Source organism: Corvus cornix, chromosome 1 (assembly GCF_000738735.6).
Source record: "Corvus cornix cornix isolate S_Up_H32 chromosome 1, ASM73873v5, whole genome shotgun sequence".
Taxonomy (NCBI): Eukaryota; Metazoa; Chordata; class Aves; order Passeriformes; family Corvidae; genus Corvus; species Corvus cornix.
The window spans coordinates 96074290-96095515 of NC_046332.1; the positions used below are offsets into that span (position 1 = coordinate 96074290).

Here is a 21226-nt window from a genome sequence, read left to right on the forward strand (position 1 = left end):
GCCAAACAGCTGTAGATGAAAATATGAGAAACAGTTGACAATAATTAAATAATACAAATGTAAAACCACAAATCTGAGACAAGCACATAATTGTCATGGTATTATTTCATATGATTTTTATGTGATATTAAATACCATTAAATTGTAATACTCTTAGCAAAGCCAAAATAGGAACATACTAATCTGCATATTTATATTTCAGATAGTAAAGAAATAAAATAACACAGTATTAAGTTAGCATGAACAAAGTTCTGAAGATGTTCCTTTTTTTAAAATGTGAAACTGATTAGCTGAAAAGAAGCTAATTTACTGAGTTCACCCAGAAATTTATGGTGAACAATTCACAGAAATGACACAATTGTAACCCCTTTTTGTGTGTATGAATTTTCTCAGAGCAAGTTGTGGAATTTTGAAGTGTACCTGTAATTAAACATATTTGCTGAACAACTCTAAATCTGGAGTTTATTTGCAAAAGCATTATATACAAGTTCAATATTCAAAATTCAATATGCTTGATTAGGTCAGTAGGCGCATATTTCTATTTCAGAAGCTTGATTCTTCATATCAAAAATTTTGATATGAATAATTCAGACTTTACTTTTCACTAATATGCTCAAAATTTGTCAAATATTATTGTTAGTACCTCTATTCAGCAGAATAGTTACAGAAACAAAACAATACCCAGCTCAAATTACTAAAGTGTCTACGTACCTTTCCAGTGAAAGGAAACCTGGTTGATAAACAGAATCTAACATCATAAAAGAACAAACTATTTACTTACTCAGCCTTTGAAGGAAGAATGACATTAACATCCTTGCAATATGTGTAAATACCTTAAATACATATGAGTAACATATGTTGCTACTCTTACATATTTTTTTTTCTCACAAAACTCATTGTTTATCTAAATTTAAAATATAAAAGTAAAGTCTATTGACTCATGGAGCATGACATAAATCATAGATTTATCTGCATTATTTTGATCCCTAATTTGGAAGATATGTTTTTTAGCGTTTTTCAGCTGCTAAGCTGTACATGAATAGGGGAAACTGCTTACCCAGCTTTTTTTTCAGTGCCTCAGAAAATACTAACAAAACAATTAAACCATTGTTTCAATGGGAATTGCATTGTATACAGGTAATACATATATGGAGCGTATTCTCTTATATCTTCATTGTCTGAGTTGCTTTTCTTTTACTGGCAGGCTTATAGAACTACAACAGCCATGAAAACTCAATGCTAACTTAAAAGTGCAACCTCTGTTACTTTAATATTTTTATACTGAGTATCAAGGCATTGTTTACATTAGATAATGAAATGGAGATGGGGCAGAAAACACACCTCTGAAAGACTTTCTACACAAAAGGATGAACACGTAGTTATTTGCACAAAGCATTAGAAAATACTGTGATATTTTATTATTAAAAATGCTGCTGAAAAGTTTATACATATGTGTCCAGCCATATATATCTTCTATCATTACTTAAGGCAAAAAAACCAAAAAATTGCAAAACAATAACAGAAGAAACCATTGAACCCTGTGTGCCTCTTAAGGACAAGAATATAAGCCTGGGAAAGTACTTTTGTTTTTCTTTTACAGTTTCAAAGTATATTTTGATATCATTATTATAGAATTCTATGAAGACCCTATAAATCTGTTCCCTCTATAAATCATACATCAGTCCAGATGTATCAAATTATTAAATCAACTTGATTGTAATTACTTTTAAAAGCTAAAGTCATTCACTTACAGGAACTTTTTTTACCCAAATGTCACAAGCCTGACACAGTACTGTACATATTGCTAGCAGAAGACAATTGGAAGTACTAAACAAATACTGTAATTCACATTACAAACATACCCAACTGATTATGATGCCAAGCACCATTACCTTTATTTTTTTACTTTTTTTTTTTTTACTTTTTTTTTAAACCTTTTTCTAAGAGTTATGAACTGCTGCATCTCAGCTGAGGCATTACATAGCTGGTGGAAGTGGCCTGGTATAGAGTCAGCATTAATATATTACTTGATGGATCAGTGAAAAAAACAAAACAATTTTCCATTTTCTACTAGTGGTACTTTGGGGTTGCTGCTTCATCTCATTCCAACCTGAGCTCCCAGGTCAGATTTATAGCACATTTACTGCAGATAAAGGATTGTATCAGCCACATGTTGCATTTTTATCATGTCATTTACTTTTTATTTCTTTCCTTCAGAATTTGCTTTACTGCCTGCTACAACAAAGAGTTGTGCAGATGAATAGACCTCAGTGAATCACCTTGTCTTTGATTTTATTTGTAGGGGTGACTATTTCAAGGTATTTTATTAGAAAACAAAAAGTGTAGAAAACAAAAAGAAGTACAAGGCATCTTGTGTTAATCTTTATGGGAAATATGATATCAATGCAGTTTAGTTGTGAATTAATAATAGAAAATACATCTGGGATAATCACGTTCAAGTGCAGACCAATTTGTTCAAAGATCTTTGGTTACTATCTCTCGATGATGGAATAACTTTCAAAGACAAAATATAAAGCAATCTTCATCTGCAAAAACTGTTTTCTAGCTTTTCACATTCAAATCAGTTGTTTGAATCAAACTCCTAGGTTACTTTGATAGCTCTGCTTGGCCCCTCTTTTTCTAGTGAGGGAAAGGCAGAAGGGAATAATCAGCTAATAATTTTGCCTTTCCTGAGAGTGATACTCTCTGGGATTTTCAATATTGTTCAAATGCAGAACAGCTGATGATTTCTCTGCTTCTGTCTCCATAATGCTCACTGACTATGGGACTGCTGTGCAATGAATCAGCAAATAAGAATTTTCTGACAGATACACTCTCAAGCGCAAAACAAGATACTGGGCTGAGAAGTTCTTTACACACTCATCACTCTGAACAGTTTGAAAAACAGCCAGCCAACCAACCCTGCATTTCCCAACTTTCAAATTGTAGTTTTATTTTGTTTAGCAATATTAAGGAGGTGCTTTCTCAGCTGAGATTCCTCTGCAACTGCTGGTGAATATAGAGCTAGTTTTCCCCAAAGAAGGCTGACCAAAACACAGGCTTTCGTTGCTTTTGTCAGGGCACAAAACTCTTCCGAATGTATCACAATAACCAAGAACTACAAACTGAACTCCAAATATATATTATTGGATGTTTCTTGGTTCAGTTCAACAAGCTTAAATAGTAATTATTTTCTTTTGTATTTTTTCTCTTTGTTTTCCAATCCATTGCTGTGTTGGAATTTAACAAAGGCTAACACAAAATTAAATTATAGAAAAAATGTTTCAGAAAAGAACAACAATCTCCTATGAATACTTTAACATGCACTAGTGTAACCTGTAAGAGAAAATACGCAGGTCACACAGACAACTGTATCCTCTGCATGACACCATGGCCTCATATAAATGAAACATGTTAGAAAAAACTCATGGTTTTTGTTAACCACTAGTAATTAAGAAGAAATTCCTCCTTTGGTCTTGGAGGAAACAGAGGTCATATGACTAATGTATATACACATAGGTCACAATCGAATGCACAATCTTTCTAAAAGCTCTTTTCAAACTGAAAACATCAATAAAAGCTGCTTCTTTTTTGTTTGTTTTTAAACTCACAGCTATGTACATTTTTACAAAGTTTCTTTAAATATAGTTCAGGCTGGCAAGTCATCTCTTTGCACAGAACTATACGTGTTTTACTGCATAGTCAGTCCTCCTCTTTTTTTTTTTTTTTTCATTTTTGTTTTTAATAATAAAATTCTATTTTCCCCATCTGAATTACAGCTTCATATGCTGGGTAAAAGCCCATGGTGATGTCTTTGTTTTATCAACGGCCATTCATGGTATGGCACATAAAGAATCTTTTTTATAATTTTATTTATTAAAAAAAAACCCCAAACCGAAACACCTGTACAGTCACTGGCTTTATGTTCCAGAAGATTCTGCTTTGCTTGTTACACTTAAAACACCATTTTAAATGACTTCTTCTGGCCTTAACTTTCAATCAAAGTGGCTGAGATCTTAAAGCAGTATCGTAACAGCAATGTACACTTTTCACATTTCACAGGGTTTGTAGTTGATCTTTAACATCAGTGAGTTTCTGTGGGAAGGATCAGTAAGAAAATAATGACTGTCCTTCTCTTTTACTTATTTTTACTTTAGATTTTGACAAGGTATTCAAGGGATGGTAGATAACTTTTTCCTCTTCTTTTTTTTTTTTTTTTTTTTTTTTTTTCTTTTTTTCTTTCTTCCAAGTGGCTTGTGAGGGTAGATGGGGAAGGGCTGAGCTATACCCTAGTGGTTGAATGTCCATGGGGCAAATTTGTACTGTTTTGTCCTCCACTGAAGGTGTTGAAAGTATGCAAAGGCTGCATTCCTGTTAATGTATTTGGAATCATGGTTATGGTGTTGGGTGTCATTAGCGGGATGTCATCTGGAGACCTTCTCAAAGTGAGCGTGTAGTCAGGTGGACAGGTGAGTCTCAGTGTGTCATGGGCCTGCAGCGATTCACACTCGTGGTCATGTTCTAGCTGCTTCATCTGCAAGGACATGATCTCTTCATTTTGTATGTGTGCTATGTCATTGGTGGTGTTCCTCTGGGGGCTGGGGCGCCTGTGAGTCTCATGACGCCGCTTGTCCTTCTTGTAATATAATGCAGCAAAAGCTAAAATGTTGAGGAACAGCAAGGAGGCCCCCACAGCAATGGTGACACTCAGCTCCGTGGAGTAATCTCGCTTGTTTTCTATCAGAACTGTTGTATCCTCTGGAGCTGTTTTATGGGTGTCTTTTGAATGTTTGGGATTGTTGGCAGGTGTCATTGCTGGGCGTTTGGTGGCTGGCCATAATTTACCAGGAGAACGTCGGGTCACATATGGAAAGGAGGTCATGTCAGGAGGGGGGACTTTAGTTGTTGTGGAAACATACTGAAATATTTCATTCAGGTTGTGAAGGTGTGGTACGAGCTCCAACCAGAACGCAACTTTTGTTGCTCGATAGTGATCACGAACTCGGGGTTTCAGGCCAATATGTAAATAAAGTTGGTCTTTAGGATTGTATTTTGACCAGGCCACTTCTTCAAAGCGGTTGGGTTTTGTGTGGATGAACTTTGTGTCCTGTGGAACAGGCTGGTTTGGATCTCTAAAAAAAAATGAAAACAGACAATATTATAGTCATTAACCTTCCCACAAAAAAACGAAGACAAAACAAAAGAAAAAAACCACCAAACTCTCTCTGTCCTATAGTTAATAGTTTACCCAATACTTACAGTAACCTAAAAGTAGAAGCTAAAAAGCCCTCCCTACCTGAAGAACAGTGGTTAATAAATAATCAAAAGAAAATTACTGTACAGTGCATCTTAGGTACTATAATATTTTTTTACATGAAAATGCAGAAAGCATAGTGTTTCTGCTCCCAAAAGGTCATCTGAAGTTCTGTGATTCAATACCATACTCCGAGGAGTAAGTCTTAGAAACACGCTGTCTTAGAGAGGTACTAATTGCCTCTTCCCATAGTAAATATGTAGGTTCAACTCTTCTCCAGGTTTGATACTAACTTTCTCATTTAAGGCACCACTACTTCCACTGCTGTAAGTAGTAAATATGGGCATCTAAACCCAATGGCGATATTGGAAGTCCTTGTGAACACACAAAATTACACTCGCCGTGTATATTACAAGAAAAAAACCAAAACTTCAAAACTTGAAGTAGCAGGCCTGATACATGTACGTGGGAACTATTTCTCTTTGTGTTCCTTCACTGAGCTATTAGTCCTCCTGCATCTAGATATCCACTCGGGGAGAAAACCTTTGAAACCTTTGTGTCACAAATCTTTCCATCATTTCCGCTAGCAGATGACTATTTGAAAGATCCATGTGATCATTGCTAAGAAGTACTGTGTTTGATGGCCATAGGACAATGAGCCTTAACTGTGACCCACTATATAGAGATGAGAAACATATTAACTGAGATCAACAAGTTTTGTACTACTTAAGTAGTAGTAATAGACATAACAGTAGTACACAAGTCAGAGATAATTTCAAAATTGGTAAGCCAAATATTTGTTTTTTCTTACAGGTTCAGAATAAAGACAAACGGTAGTGGTTTGGTCCAAAATACTCATTACTGTTCACTTCTGGGACTATGCTTTGCTAATCCATGACACAAACCAATGCCACAAAGAGCATTTAGATATGGTTAATGTATGCACATCCATATAATTTTAGTAAAACTTAAATAAATATTTAAGGAAGTTAAAATTGCTAATACTAAGTTTAATAGTATGTTGCACATGAGTTTGAATCTTCTGTTCTAGCAATGAGTATTTTCTGGGACTTTGTGATATATAATACTGAGAGTACATTATTTATTTCCTGTGCATTACATTATTTATTTCTTGCGCAGAACTTTGCATTCTCCTTTTCATTCATTTGTATGCATTAGTTTATTTCCTGTGAAAACAATTCTAATATTTTCCTTTTCTTCCAATATACAGTTATGTGTATTCTGGGAATTCCAAACCCCATCAGAACAGATTTTAATGCACCTGTTTTCTTTTTCCATTTTCTAAAGCCCACGAACTCGATAGCCTACTTTAGCATTCCTTTTCTGTACATAAAGACCTATTTCTTAGTTTTTAAATGAGACAGGTAATTTGAGTTTAATAATCTTATGATTCCTGTATTCTTTTTTACCTGAAAGAATTTATCTTACCTCTTTTTTAAGAGAAGAATTCTTTTTCTATATAATTTGGGTATTTTGACTTACTAATGCTTGTGGTTTTAGTGTTTGGGGTTTTTGGGGTGGTTTAGTGTGCTGAATTTTTTTTAAATATTCAAATATATCTAACCCTTCCCATTTCAATAAGATATATAAAATACAAACTAGGGGTTCTGAAACTGTTATCATTCCTTCCTTCTTTCCTTCCTTCCTTCTTTCTTTCTTTCTTTCTTTTTCTTTTTTTCTTTCTTTCTTTCTTTCTTTTTCTTTCTTTCTTTCTTTCTTTTTCTTTCTTTCTCTTTCTTTCTTTCTCTTTCTTTCTTTCTTTTTCTTTCTTTTTCTCTTTCTTTCTTTCTCTTTCTTTCTTTCTTTCTTTTTCTTTCTTTTTCTTTCTTTTTCTTTCTTTCTTTCTTTCTCTTTCTTTCTTTCTCCTTCTTTCTTTCTTTTTCTTTCTTTCTTTCTTTCTTTCTTTCTTTCTTTTTCTTTCTTTCTTTCTCTTTCTCTCTTTCTCTTTCTCTTTCTTTCTCTCTTTCTTTCTCTCTTTCTTTTTGTCTTTCTTTCTCTCTTTCTTGTTTTCTTTCTTTCTTTCTTTCTCTCTCTCTCTTTCCTTTCTCTTTCTTTCTCTATTTCTCTTTCTTTTTCTTTCTCTTTCTTTCTTTCTCTCTCTCTCTTTCTTTCTTGCTTTCTTGCTTTCTCACTTTCTCTCTCTCTTTCTCTTTTTCTTTCAACACAGCCAAATTGTGTTAGTTTGGAAAAAAAAAGATAATTGATTGGTGATTGTTCATCCCAGTTCAAACTAGAGGAGTAATATTCCCTTCCAAGCAGTACAGAAACAGATGTATGCTGCTACTTTGAGGGATTCTAACATGCACTGAAGAAGGAAATAAAGCTATTTCTTTTGTTATTAAGGAACAGACTGAAAGATCTGGAAAATCTAAACGCAAAGATACTGGTCCAATTCAATATATTTACTTTGACAGAACTTTGGGGCTCAGTATATAAATTCTAAGGCAAATTAAAAATCAACAAGGTTATCAAAATGTAAAACATTTTTCTTCTCAGAAAATACTGCAAGAGTTCTAGCACAAAATCTTGTGTCATTCCCCCTTGCTGTTCTTATTCATATCACAAAAAAACTCTGGGAATGGTCCTATAGAGAACTGATTCCTTAAGTTAGCTCTTGTAAACCAGTTGCAGTTGATACACAGTATAGGAGATGAAGAAGCTGAACACTAATTTTAGAAAGCAGCCAAAATGGACATGCACTTTTAAAATTTTTAGTGGTCCTATAAAAATTACATCAGATGACTATTTTAGCAAATAACAAATTGGCATTCTCACTGTGGTCCCTTCCAGCCTTACCATTTTCTATCATGTCATTCCCTTCCCCTACAAAAAGCCTAGAAAACAAGTAAATATCTGCCTCCCTTTCCCTCCCTTTCATCCTCTACCTCCATCTGTCATTTTTAACTGTATTTATTAGGAGCAGCCAATTATGCTGCCGCCTCCCCCAAACACAAGAGAGAAAATAACATTACCTGAGTCTGGGATTGTATTTGAATATTTGTTTACATGGCTGTGTGTGGGCATGAAGTTGTCCATCGAAACAAGAAACAGGAAAAAATCAGCTAGCCCTACAGACAAGTAATTTCTTTGCTGAGGATATCAGAGCTCTGCAACTGACATCAATTCTAGGGCTGATCACTTAAAAAATGAATAAAATGGTCTGAACATTCTGAATTTGGAAGATAGATATCTATACTATTTTTTTTTTTGTTTACAAAAAAGGGGAATAACTAAGTCCAGTCCTAAATAAAGGATCTGATAGTGGCCTTGGAGCTTGGTTTTATAGACTAATGATCATTTGTGAAAAATATTCAGTAGACATAAACAAGAGAATTTTTACTTTCCTTGGCCATACAGCTATGTATACTGCAGAAAATTCATAAGATTACAACTTGTGAAGTTTTTTTCTTGGGTAGTTGGGCAGCTTATCCTACTATGAACCATTTTCCATTTTTATTGGTAGGAATAAAACATAGATGTACAGACAATCATTTCTCCTATCAAATCATCTGTTCAACAAAATTCTTGATCTGCTACTTGAATTTCAATTTTTCTCTTGCTTTTTAAGACTCTCACAACCCCTTTGTGTTTCTAGATGTTCTTGAGTCTCAATTGTGTAATTTCATAAAAATAGCTGCTAGGAAACCTTCCTTTAAATACCCACTACAATCATGATGATAACAGTATAATCTGAACAATATATTTCCAGTTCTGTACTTCTTACAGTATGGGCTCTCATAGGGAGAAGATTTCTCGTTTCCCAATTTGCCACTTGGTAGAGAGGTTTGTTTTTTTTCTTGATCTTACTGCTATAACAAGATTGATGATTATTATTATTTATTTTGCTCTCTCATTACTTATTTTTACCACCTTTAGAATTCAAACAGCTTCTACATCAAAAAACGTCCCCATCACGAAATGCCTGAACTTATTTTTCCGTACGACAGAAGACCATATCTTACCTAAGGTATATTTTTGTTTATGTGCAGAATAATCCCATCTCACCTGTCACTTTTTTCCTCCAACTTTGTCTGCACCAATTTTGCACAACTTAAGATGTTGCTGTATATTGTCATTCAATTCACACCTCATGAGCTAGAGGTGTAAAATCAAAGCATCAGTTTTTTCTCGGGTGATATAAAGTAAATATGCCTGCAATGGATATTGACTGAAGAGCAACACACACTCCTGTTCACAAGGGAGATTAGTAACTGACCTGGAGGGCAAATGAAGGAACTGGGTGTTTCATATGTGATGATATTTTCATGGGAAGAATGATGAATTAAGAAGTTTTCTCATATCCCAAATTCCATATCAGATGGTAAAATACCATTTGTGTCTTAACTACTTCTGCCACAGCATTGACTATCACTCAGGACAATGGAACTGTTACATTAATGCACTTGAAGTGTTATAATTTTTCTATCCTTCTCTAACTTCAATGGAGAGCAAAATGTCTTCACAGTTACATAATCTTTGTCTCCAAGACTCTGAAAGGCCTCTAGATACTTTATTTTCTTTCAGTAGTACTCTTTTCTCCATATGATGAAAAGAAAATGGAAGAGAGAGAAAAACTGGCTTTTCTTCATCCTTCTGTTGATTCTTTTCATGCTGTCACAATACGAATAACGGCACAGCCATTCCTGCTTGAAGGACTGGTACACAGGCATATTTTCCCTTACCTCCTTTCCTCAATTATCACCAGATCCCACTGCTTCCCTGCTCCCAGTCAGCTAAGGACAACAGCTGAAGACTCCTTATAAGTACTAAGGAACACAAACCATAACTACACTGTTTTGTTTGACTAACACAGATTTGCCATTGGAGAGAGTTATTTCTTCAGACAAAAAAAAAAAAACCATCAAAAAGAAGTGCAACAGCCTCATCAAAGAGTTCACTGAGAATTGATTTGAAACTACACTTTAATAATTGCAAGTTTAATCATGTCTTCTATTAGAGAACCCAGCTGACTATAAAACACAGACATTCTTAATAACTCAGTTAGGTTTGTGCTTCAGAATCCATGGAAGCAAAATAATTCTGGAGTATTTATCTGAAATACAAAGGAAACAAGGATATATCCTTTAGATCTTTAACTTTCCCAATATCAACACAGGCAGAGCTGGATGAATGGGAGCAAGAGTAGAGTACTGTAATTCCTCAAAAACAGGGCAATTTTTAGATAGATAGATAACTCTAATGAGAGCAGGCTTTGAATCTACTGTGTGAAACTTCACATCCTTCTTCACAAGAACATAGATGCCACAGTATCTATGAAGGACTGGCACACAACCCCTCACATTGTTCACTCTTCCCCTGCTGATGTGTCTGCAAAGGAGATAACGTGGCCCTAACAAACAGAACACTTGGCATATAAAATTACCATTACAGTTAGGATAGCACCACAGGATAGCAGTTAGGTGCTCCAAGTGCACCTCTTGATGAAGCTCTCACATATAATTCTGTGCATAGTGGAATTAAAAACTGTATTTTCATGTCATTTTTGTATCCCAAATGTAGTATCTCAAACTTACTCTATACCAAATTGTTTTCCTATTTCTAAGGCACGTTAGAAACACAGTTTTGAAAAGGCCAAAGGAAAGACTCTTAATAATAATAATAATAATAATAATAATTACCATAATAAAAAAAAGAGTCATAGCTAGATAGAGAATGGAGGATTAGCAAAATGCGGCTTCCAGCTTTCATTTCAAGCACAAACCAGTTGCCATTAAACACTTTAATTGTCACTTCCTATTTGCTAGCTGCAGTAATCGACTTCAGAGTTAAGCACAATAAAAGCACTGTGCCCTGTGTTGTATCTTTCACCTGCTGATTTTACAAGATTGACCTGCCCTCCAAACCCAGCCTTGGCAGTAGGCCCATTAAACAATGTGTCTTTTTTAGCAACGGATGGCCTGTCATTAAAAGCCTAGCACAGTCCATCTGAATGATGCACCACCTGAGCCATAATTATGCAGTAAGTACCTGGATGCAGCCTCTGTGAGAGAGTCATCGAAATTGGAAAAGACTCAAAGACATTAAAAATAAATAAATATATCTGCAGTTTTAATGTTCAAGGCTTACCTAAAGAGAAATGTGAAATAATAAAATCTTTCAGTTAAAAGATTTTTCATGTGTTGCCATGGGTACAAACACAAAGCAAGACAAGTTATATCCTAATAAGGATGGGAAATGATCATTAAAAAACAGGGAGGGGAATAAACCAAAGCAGAGCAAAAACAAAGCAGTCTTGAACTGAATCAGTCATCTTGAGAGTTGAAGGACCTGAGTGTGTACAGGGATTTCAGATTGTAAGTGAGTGAGTAGAGCAGAGCACAGTTACCCCAGAGAGCCCCTGTTGCTCTAGGCTCGAGGTGCTACAACCTTTGCCTTTCTGTTTGAGGAACCAGAGGTGCAGAACAAATATAATCTTAAAATACTATTTACCTCCAAGTATTCTATTGTACTATTCAGAACAATTAATCGTTCACACAAAGAAAGAAAAGACCCCATCAAGGTAATACGTATTGTGTTGCTCTTTTCCTTTCCTTTGAAAACTGAAATTTTACAGCTAGAGGTCATTTCTAAAGACACATCTTTCAGACTGCCTGTAAGGGAGTGAGTCTGTAATAGAATATATACACCATTCCTGTCTCATCAGCAATGGGAAAGTTTCAGAAATTACTAATGCCTCTCCCAAAACACCTGTTTTGCCTTTAGGTGTAGCATGACAATGGCTTTGTAACCAGCGAACTGGGTATAGCCAGCTGAAATTAGCTTTTGAGTAGCAACAGATGGAAAGTGAAATTATGAGTAATGGTGGCAGCTGGGACTGTGAGAAGCTCCTGTCAGCCTCAAAAACTGCTTAAATGCAGCTTCTTAATCTACAGGGAATAGTCATAAAGTAATTGTAAACAATAGTGAGATCATGGAGATCTTGCATCTCCATAATAATTCCAATGAGGTATATTTGTAAGCATCTGAAGTCCTCTATGTATATGTGGCATTTCATCTACCAAAATAAAGACAAATTGATGGTATCATCATCTCTGAGCATGTGGTACAGCCAGCATGCATCACTGTCTGTCCATAAACCATGATTTCATCATGAAGTTTGCCTATCCCAGTACTGATGACTTCTTGTTGCCAAATACATCTAAATATTACACAGTTAATTCACTTTTGTTGCTGAACTCTGGGGTTTCTGCATTCAAAAGTACCTGTTTGTCTAATATGCAGTGCAACAGAAGCTTTTTTTGCCTTGAAAGTTGTCCTGAAGCATTTGATTGGTTTTTACTCAATTTATGCTCGAGGTTCTTGTTAAGACTGGAAAGTCTCTCTCCCTTGAACATCATTTAGATTCATGGAAGGCTACAAGGGCTGCTAAATCCTCGGAGTGCTTCAAAATAGGCATCTGAGGTTTTTTTTATATATCTGCACACCGCTCACTGCAGTGCAGTAAAGCTGCAGTTTCCAGAGCCCAATCCTACCATTAAACATTCAGTGGAAAGATTTACAGCCCTTTTGTGCCACAAGTATCTTTGTTTTAATTCAGTACTGAAGACTCAAGGTTAACAAAAAAGCCCTTGCTGCTGAATTAAAACACTGCAATACTCTTTAAAGGAATGCTATAGGAAGAGAACAGAATTTATTAATATTGCTCACAGATTAAGCTGCTTTGAGGGTTCTTTCCTTGATGTTTACAACTCTATTTCAGCAAAATATTGATGCCTTTATTTTGTTTTGTAAGCAGAATTAATTTAAATTTTTAACCTTCTCAAAGAAAAATTTATATCTAAGTCTCTTCTTCATTCCAGTCAAGTACTTATTATTGCCATTATAGCCCTCAGAGGGAAAAAAATTTCCAGTGTCTGCCTTTCTGTTCTAATTCCTCCCTGAGTCGTCATCCCTGTGAAGGTCACTGAAAAACAAGAACTTCCTTTCTTTTGTAGCAGATAAGTGCTATCTGCCTGACAGTTCCTTCTTCAAGTAGCAGACATGTTGCCTCTGATTTTTCAGTATCTTAGTGAACCACCTTTTCTCTGAGACATGTTTTTTGTCTTAGTAATTGTCCTATTTTTTGAACCAAAAATAAAGTGTGTTACTATTCTCACTGAGCTACTAAAGAAAATAGTTTGAGGGAACACACTAATTAAAAATCTATTAAATATGAATAAGCCTCATTTACCTCCTGTCTTAACAGAAATATTTCTATACTACTACTTCAAAATCAGATTTTGAGGCTACTGGAATGGGATACTGAGTATTTTAGAAGTATGCTATCAACAAAATGAATGCTGGGTGTCACACTTACCCAGTTTTGGCAAAGTTAGTCCAGTATGTCATAACCACTGCACTGAGCATGACATCATTCTTGGAAAAGTTGCAGTTGAAGAGTTCTGTGGGACCAATCATAGGAATCCCAAACACATAAGGGACTTCATCACCATGAGCTGAATCAGCCCAGCTGGGTTTCATTTCACTTTGGCAATGGTGATAAAATGCATAGAAATATGTTGGAGATCCATACTGGGCATGCAGGTCAGCTGTGGCAACAGCTGGAGCAACCCACTGGTGGTCTGTAAAAAGAGCAACCAGGGTCTTCCGTCTTGTTTCGGGGTTCTCTTTGTCTGCCCAGTCGGTGTACATGAATTTAATGGTCTCTCGCAGTGTATCCTTCCCTTCTGGATAACCATATAGATTGTCCACAAAATTGGAGACAGAGAAGTCAAAATCATTGGGAGAAACACCATCTTCATTGTCTACAATGCCATCCACAAATTTTAAACCTTCCCCTTGATTCACACCCAGCATTATATCATAGTTAAGGAATTCCCCTTGCTCCATTAGAATCTGAGGGTCGTCTGGAATCACATCTCCATCTATCACAGGCCCAAAGGCAATATGGTACGTGGCTGGAGTGATAGTCTGTTGAATGAGTTCTTTGTAATTCTTATTCCGCAGACATTCAACCAAATCAGTGGTATCCAGCATGTCGCAGCCCACTTTATCTGCCAATATCCGAGTGTACTTGGCAGGCTGATAGTTCACTGCCCAGCTGGACAGGGCTGTTCCACTCTGTATGATTGCCTTTTGGAACAAACCTGCAGGTGCAAATTGTTTAAATACAGATTCAATTAGATATTAAAAAAAAAAAAAAATATATATATATATATAAAAAAAAATGAAAAGTATTTTTTTCCTAAGGAAACAAAGCTTTGATTACAGAATCCCTAAAGAATGCATACACTGAAATTTCAAATCAATTTCCATCAATCCTACTCACTGCTCCCTTTTTATGCTATGGCAAATAGGCTACTAATTAAAATCCCTCCTGTTCTTGATGCTCACACACATAAGGCATGAAGGTTTCAGGTTACTCTTTCAAGAACAAAACTCATTCTTGTACTGCAGTTTTCTTGTGTCCTTGATGGAAGTCCTCTGGCTTTACCACATTTGTAGTCCTGTGAAAATTTCTTTGAAGGACTGGCAGCTAAAAGCAATCATATCCTCTTTGACATGTAAATGACACTCATAAATGAGCCTTTCAGTAGTTTAAAGGTCAAATTAAAATTACACATTCTCATTTTCTTCACAAAATCAATGCATGATACTAGCTTGAAAAAATCTGCTCTATTAAAAGCAATTTCATATGTTTGAATCTTCTACTCTGACATTTTTTATTTACCATTTAATTTTTTAAATTATTCTTGTGTCTATCTGTTAGCACTGCCTATATGCTGAATTTTGTGTGTGTGTGTGTGTAACCGTGCCTATATCTTGAATTAAAATATATTTAAATTTTTTTGCAAGAGAGTTAGATGAGATTCAATGGCTCTTTCTGGTTGTTTTGTGTACACTAATATAAAGAGAAATGAAAACCCAGTCTGAAGAGCTTCTTTGTTTAAAGCACTGAAAGGCGAGGGAAGCTTGCTGGTGAATCTGCCCCATCCTTTTTTTTTTTCTGGTAAGATCACAAAAATGGCCTATTTTATATTTAAACTGAATAACTGGGTATCTTCTGCACATGGTTTCTACTGTCAAGTTCTTAAAATGTCAGACAGTAACAGCTACCAAAGCATGTGGGGATTTTGTTGATATACCTTTGAGATTATTACTGAATGCACACACTACAAAATTTCAATGATTTGATCAGTAAGGTTTTTCATGGTTCTGTCTGCTTGATTTTGGCATGGCTTGGCCAACAGTTATTCACTGAAATCTTATTTGTATCAAAAGACTGAATTGTCAAACATAATTGTATGTATTTCAAAATGAGGCGTGTTTACCAGTCATCCTGCTGTAACTTCTTGCTAGGGCTTAGCTTTCTGTTACAAATTTGTCTGGTTTAATGTGATAGAAATGGCATGGATTTATAAATATAATAGGTATTTTGGTGTTGTCTTCTTTTACCAAGTCTTTGTAGATTTGGTCTTATCACCAGGGATATTTATGGTTCAGTACTGGTGCTGTACATTCTTGGGGTCTGGGTTTGGGTTTTTTTTGGAGGGTGAGGTGTTGAGGGTAGAAATCCCACAGCTGACTTACCAAAATCTTAATAACTCTGCATAGGATCACACAGTACTTGTGGAGAGTTAAATAACGTTTTAAGTAAGGCTTAGTTATGTTTTTACTAAGTAAGGAAAACATCTATATATATGTTGGAAGTGCAGCCAAGAGTGTACAAAAATCAAAAAGGTCACTGCTCTTTTCCATTTTAATTAGGGCAAATTCTTTGATAGAAGAGCCAGTGGAATCTGCTGATAAAACTAGAAAAAGTATATTGCCCAAGGCATTTGATGCATGAGATTTATGTTGTAATAGCATTTAGTTTTCCTTATAAATATATTTATGTTGACTAACACAAATCCAGAATTCTAGCTAGTAGGTATTTTACAAATATTACAGACCTCATGTAATTCTAATTCAGCCTACCTCATTTGGCACTTTCACTACATTTTAACATTAAAAGAAAAAAAGTCCTTTGCCTAGAGGGTTGTTACCTTCTGAATAGTGGGAGAGTGTCAGCAGACTGACACAGGAAGCTCCTGCCCCAGATCCAAAAATAGTAACTCTCTTCGGGTCTCCTCCAAAAGATCCAATATTTTCTTCAATCCATCGTAAAGCTTGGATTTGGTCAAGCAATCCATAATTGCCTTTTGCAGCTTGGTCCCCAGTACTTAAAAAACCTATAAGGCAAAACTCCATAATTTTAGTTCACCAGATACAGAGTTAGCTACAGGGTATCTACATATTTACAACACGTCTTCCCATCTTTTCATCTTCTGTGCTTTTTTTGTTTGTTTGTTTGTTTTTAAAGGTCACGGTCCTAGTTAAATGTCTCCAGCACAAGCAGAGAAACTCATTCTGTGTGCTGTTTAGCTTTAGTTTGTTTTTCCCTAATTCAGAGGTCCCATTTATGAAGAAACACTATTTCCTTTCTGAAATATTTCTGTAACAGTGCAACAATACAGAAAGAAGATTTTAAACATTTATAACTGATGTGAGTAGAGTATAAAGCCTTAGGAAATAATTTTTGAGCAAAGACGTGAGATAGCCAGTCTATGAATGAGAACAATACCCCCAGCATATTAATTTAAATACTTCTTACCAAAATTGTCCTGAACTACGTAGCTCTTTAAATTACTGTACTCGTGATATGGATAGACATACTTGGAACAGAAGAAAGAGGGCTGAAGTAAATAGTAAAGGGAACACAAAAAAGCCTAGGAAAAAAAATTACACTTCAATTTCACAGAGGATATTTATTAGGAAGAAAGCAGGTAAATCCATGGCAATATAGCCTTTGGTAGGGAGATTTTATCTGGACAAATCACGTTTTGTCTTTCTCCTTGGAAATTGCAGGGAAATTGCACTGCTGTTTTTTGTTCCTGTGCTGTGGTTATCAGATTCTAGAAACAAAGCATGCCATGTTTGCTGCTTGTCTTACAACTGAGAACAAAATGACCATAAGATTAGGACTGAGATTAATTTTGGTTTTTTGTAACCAAGGTGAAACATTGCAGTTATCCCTGCTGCCTATCATTCACAGTTAAGACCTTCTGCTATGTTCAAATTGCCACATTGAGATGTACTCACAGTCCTCTCTTTAACTCCCATAGACCTTTTCCTGTTAGACAAGTGCAAAGTCAGAAGTCTATTAGAAAGACCTTACAGCATATGGAAGTTTTCAGATGGACATTACTGATTTAGGCACCAGTGACAGCTGTCAAAGACAAAACAAAGACATCTCTTGGCAGGTTTTTTCCAGCTAATTATCAGTTCAGACAAATTTTCTAGAAGAGGGATACAGGACTCAGGGGATCTGTGGTCTTGTGCAGTTTGAAATGAGTCTGTTATCATAAACCACCTGAACTTACGGTAACAAAGACTTCCATGATCCTGACTGGTAAGGGTGTCTTAGGTCCCTAGGGAATAAAAAGACCTTGTGGTACATTTCCTGTGCTTTGGCAAAGGGGAACAGATCTCTTTGCACTGGCAGTAATAATTTTTTTGTTGATAGGAAGAATGAAAATACACAGGGAGGAAGGTATTCACAATATGGAGGAAGCAGAATACAAATCATATGCATATTTCTAAATAGCATTTGATTCAGCTTTTTCATTGAAAAAGTCTCTAATAATGGCACGCAGAGTTACAAGAATGGCAGTAACATTTTTTTTTCTCTTCTATACCAATGGAGAAAAAATAAGCTATTAATCCATAGTTGTCTCAATTTATTTTTTTAACAGATGTGTTTTTCTCTTTTTCACATGCCTTTTTTATCGTTTAAGCTTGTCAAAGAAAGAGTAACCCATTTGCTGGCTTTGTTGCTGCAGCTCACTGCAATATTCTATAATTAAGGCTTTATTCAATCAGAACTATGACATCCATTGGATAAAGAGAGTGTTGTAACCTTTAAAGAAGGGTGGTAATTAATATTCAGAGCCTAACCATGTTTTAGTTCTACTAGCAGCATCAAGCTAAAGCTGATTGAACTTCATAATTTTGAATTCTTACCAAATATACTAAAAGGGGAACTGGATAAAACTGCAGTCAATGGATATCTAATGTTCAACAGATGAAGATTTTTTTTTCTGTTTTTTCCACAGTTCTCTGCTGATTCTCATTAATTGCAAGAACAAATTTTCTTAATTTAAAAACTAATCACCATGGCAAAGAGTCAGCCCCACATGACACAAACTGAATTCATAAATCTGTCTTTTCTTGAAAAGGATATATTTTCTTTCATGCTCTGAGTACCAGATCAAAATATTTCTTCAAAGCTATTTGAAGAAATTCAGGCAAATAGTAACTATTTGTCCAGAAATACACAACACTAAGAGTTTTTTGTTTTTTTTCTATATTACTTCAGTGAAGAGAAAAAATGCTTCTTTAAACCGAAGTTCCTGAAGTAACTGTTTTAATGTTTCTCTGACTCTATGAACAAAAAGAATTCAAGAAAAATGCTTTAGTTTTAAACTACTAGATAGCAACAGTTGAGGAGAAAAAGATTACAAATGGAAATTGCTGGGAATTTTCCTTTTCCGCAACTTTTAAGAATGTACGTAATCAAAAGCTATATGCTGTCACTTGCACTGCTTTGATAATGCAGTGAAGACACAAAGCTACACACAAGGCTCCTTTAGATCCCACTTAGACAAAAAGAAATCCCTAGTTCTATCTTTATAGCTGGTTTTCCCATATGCTACAGAAATCTTACTGAGATACTAAACAAATCCCAACATACTAATGGTGGTATTTCCCCTTTACTACTAAAAAGTCATGCAGAGACCCACAGGGACAAGTAGAAGGGAAATATACCTATAAAATCCACACAGTTTACTTTTGTCCAGCTCCAGCCTTGTCCAGTGGTTGGAGGCCATCCCTACACTAGCACAGTTGGCAGAACTTCAAGAGTCAGTCTAAAGAGAACAGGTGGACCTCCTGTCCACTGTACACGTTTCATGTACTTTATTTCACCATGACCACACTACTGTCTGGTCCATGGGCTGAACGAATGACTTCTCATGGACATATTGCATAAGGGGCAGGACATCTTCCCGCTGAGGCTCACCAGGAAGGGTCCAGGCTGTAAGGAACTCTCTGCAATGTGAAACGATGTGCAAGGAGTGATGACAGTACTGAGGTTTTCTGTGGGAATACACTCTTGATCTGAATTAAAACACTAATGTGGACATGGTCAGGATCAAAATTATATTTTCCCAACAACAGAATTTCAATTTAACATACACAGATTTAGGAAAAAATAAAGACAATGGAGAAAAACCCCTAAACACCATTTTGTTAAAGATAGTAAATAATGATCTGAGAACTACAGCTTCACCCTTAGAGAAAAATAAAATCACCAAGATAACTGCAATCTTGCAGTAATTTTCATTTTTTTTAAATATTTCTATGACCTGCTTTCACTTTCTTTTTAAATTACTAAAAAAAAAAAAAAATTCACAGCAACTTTCCTTTGACATTTTGCACACAGTAATACCCAATATTACATCACTGCAGGAAAAGTCCATTCTTTGTCTTCATATCTTGGCCCCTGGGCCTAATGCATATTAAATCAATTTGATGGCTGGCTGAAAGCATAAATTTCAACTGTGAATGTTTCTCCACTGCTTTGTGCCTTTTACTCTCTCCCTCCCTTACGACCCCCATGTAGGGGGACTGTTTCCCAATGGAAACAGATGAGGTTGACTTGATGTGTGAAAGCTGGTATTATCTTACTGGCTCAAAATAGTATCAAAACTTACATTTTGGTACTGGTAAACTGCACTGACTTTCAGATTTATATAAAATCAGAAAGTCAATCAATTATTTTGATTTAAGAAGGGAAAATATAAATAATAAATATAAATAATGAAGAACTTGATTCTATCATGCATTTTACTAGCAACTACAATCAATTTTAAAAGTGCATCTTGAAATAAGGTATAATTTTCTTTGTAAATTAAGTACTTTTGCTTCATCTTCTGCCCTTCACAGGATTTCTTAAAAACAAAATGTTTAATTTCTGAGATATAGCTGTCACATAAAAAATAATGCCAAACTTAGTAAGACACAATAAATAGCCAAGATATCACAATGAGAAATTAAACACCAGGAAATCTGTAGAAAATCAACAAGCTAGTGCATTTTGATCTATCTAACTTTTCCTTTTTAAGCCCCTGCTGTATTTTCTGAGTTCACATTTCTTTTTTCTTTACGCCTTTTCATGACTGTTGTCCAAGCCTGAATAGCCTGCTGCAGTTTGTTTGTCAGGCAAACCACAAAGATTGATTTGTCCAGCAACTGATCAGTACCATGACATAAGCAATATAAATAAGATACTGGAGACTTTGCTTCAGAGTACAATCATGTCTGTTTTGTTTATATTTGTGAAATACCAGAGTAGGGGCTTTTCAAAGCAAAGAGCAACTGTCAAGCATACAGCAGAGCCTTCATATTTTCTAATAGATTTTGTCTGTACCTATCACATTTACCACTGTAAAAGTGGACCTATTCAAAAGTGAAATTCACTAGGGATTACTGAGAACATAAAGACTACAGGAAGACCCTGAAATATAAATAGTTGGAGAATAGAGAAGCATTAGAGGGAATTATCATATAAGTTTGTCCTACACTTGCCCTTCCCTAACCATTCCCAAACATCCCCAACAGTGTTCAGAGACAGGATGTTTGGCTGGATGATATCTTGGTTGGAATCAATATAACTATATATTCCTTTTTTTTTTTGTTTTAACTCTATGCCTATTAACAGTACCATGTAAACTTCACTGCAAAGCCAGTGGGATGCAAGATAGAGTGATGGTGCCCTTGGCACAGGTTTAGAAGAAAAAAATTCCTGCAGCATGACTGGCCTATGCAAATCTGAGTAAGCATCACTGCTGCACCTGAAACATCTACCTAGAGACTAAAACAAATGAGAGG

At 35.5% G+C, this 21226-nt stretch overlaps 1 protein-coding gene across 2 annotated transcripts in view; it reads right to left on the reverse strand.

Moving 5' to 3' along the window:
* Positions 1 to 444: 444 nt before the first annotated feature.
* The window catches only part of NLGN4X (neuroligin 4 X-linked), a 171739-nt gene continuing 150957 nt past the window's right edge, over positions 445 to 21226 (reverse strand). For both annotated transcript variants that reach the window (XM_010394352.4, XM_010394351.4), the window contains 3 exons: positions 16282 to 16467; positions 13593 to 14382; positions 445 to 5132 (listed from right to left, as the gene is read on the reverse strand). In XM_010394352.4, coding sequence (XP_010392654.1) covers positions 4283 to 5132; positions 13593 to 14382; positions 16282 to 16467 — 1826 coding nt within the window. In that variant the 3' untranslated portion in view covers positions 445 to 4282. The remainder of the gene's footprint in view (positions 5133 to 13592; positions 14383 to 16281; positions 16468 to 21226) is intronic.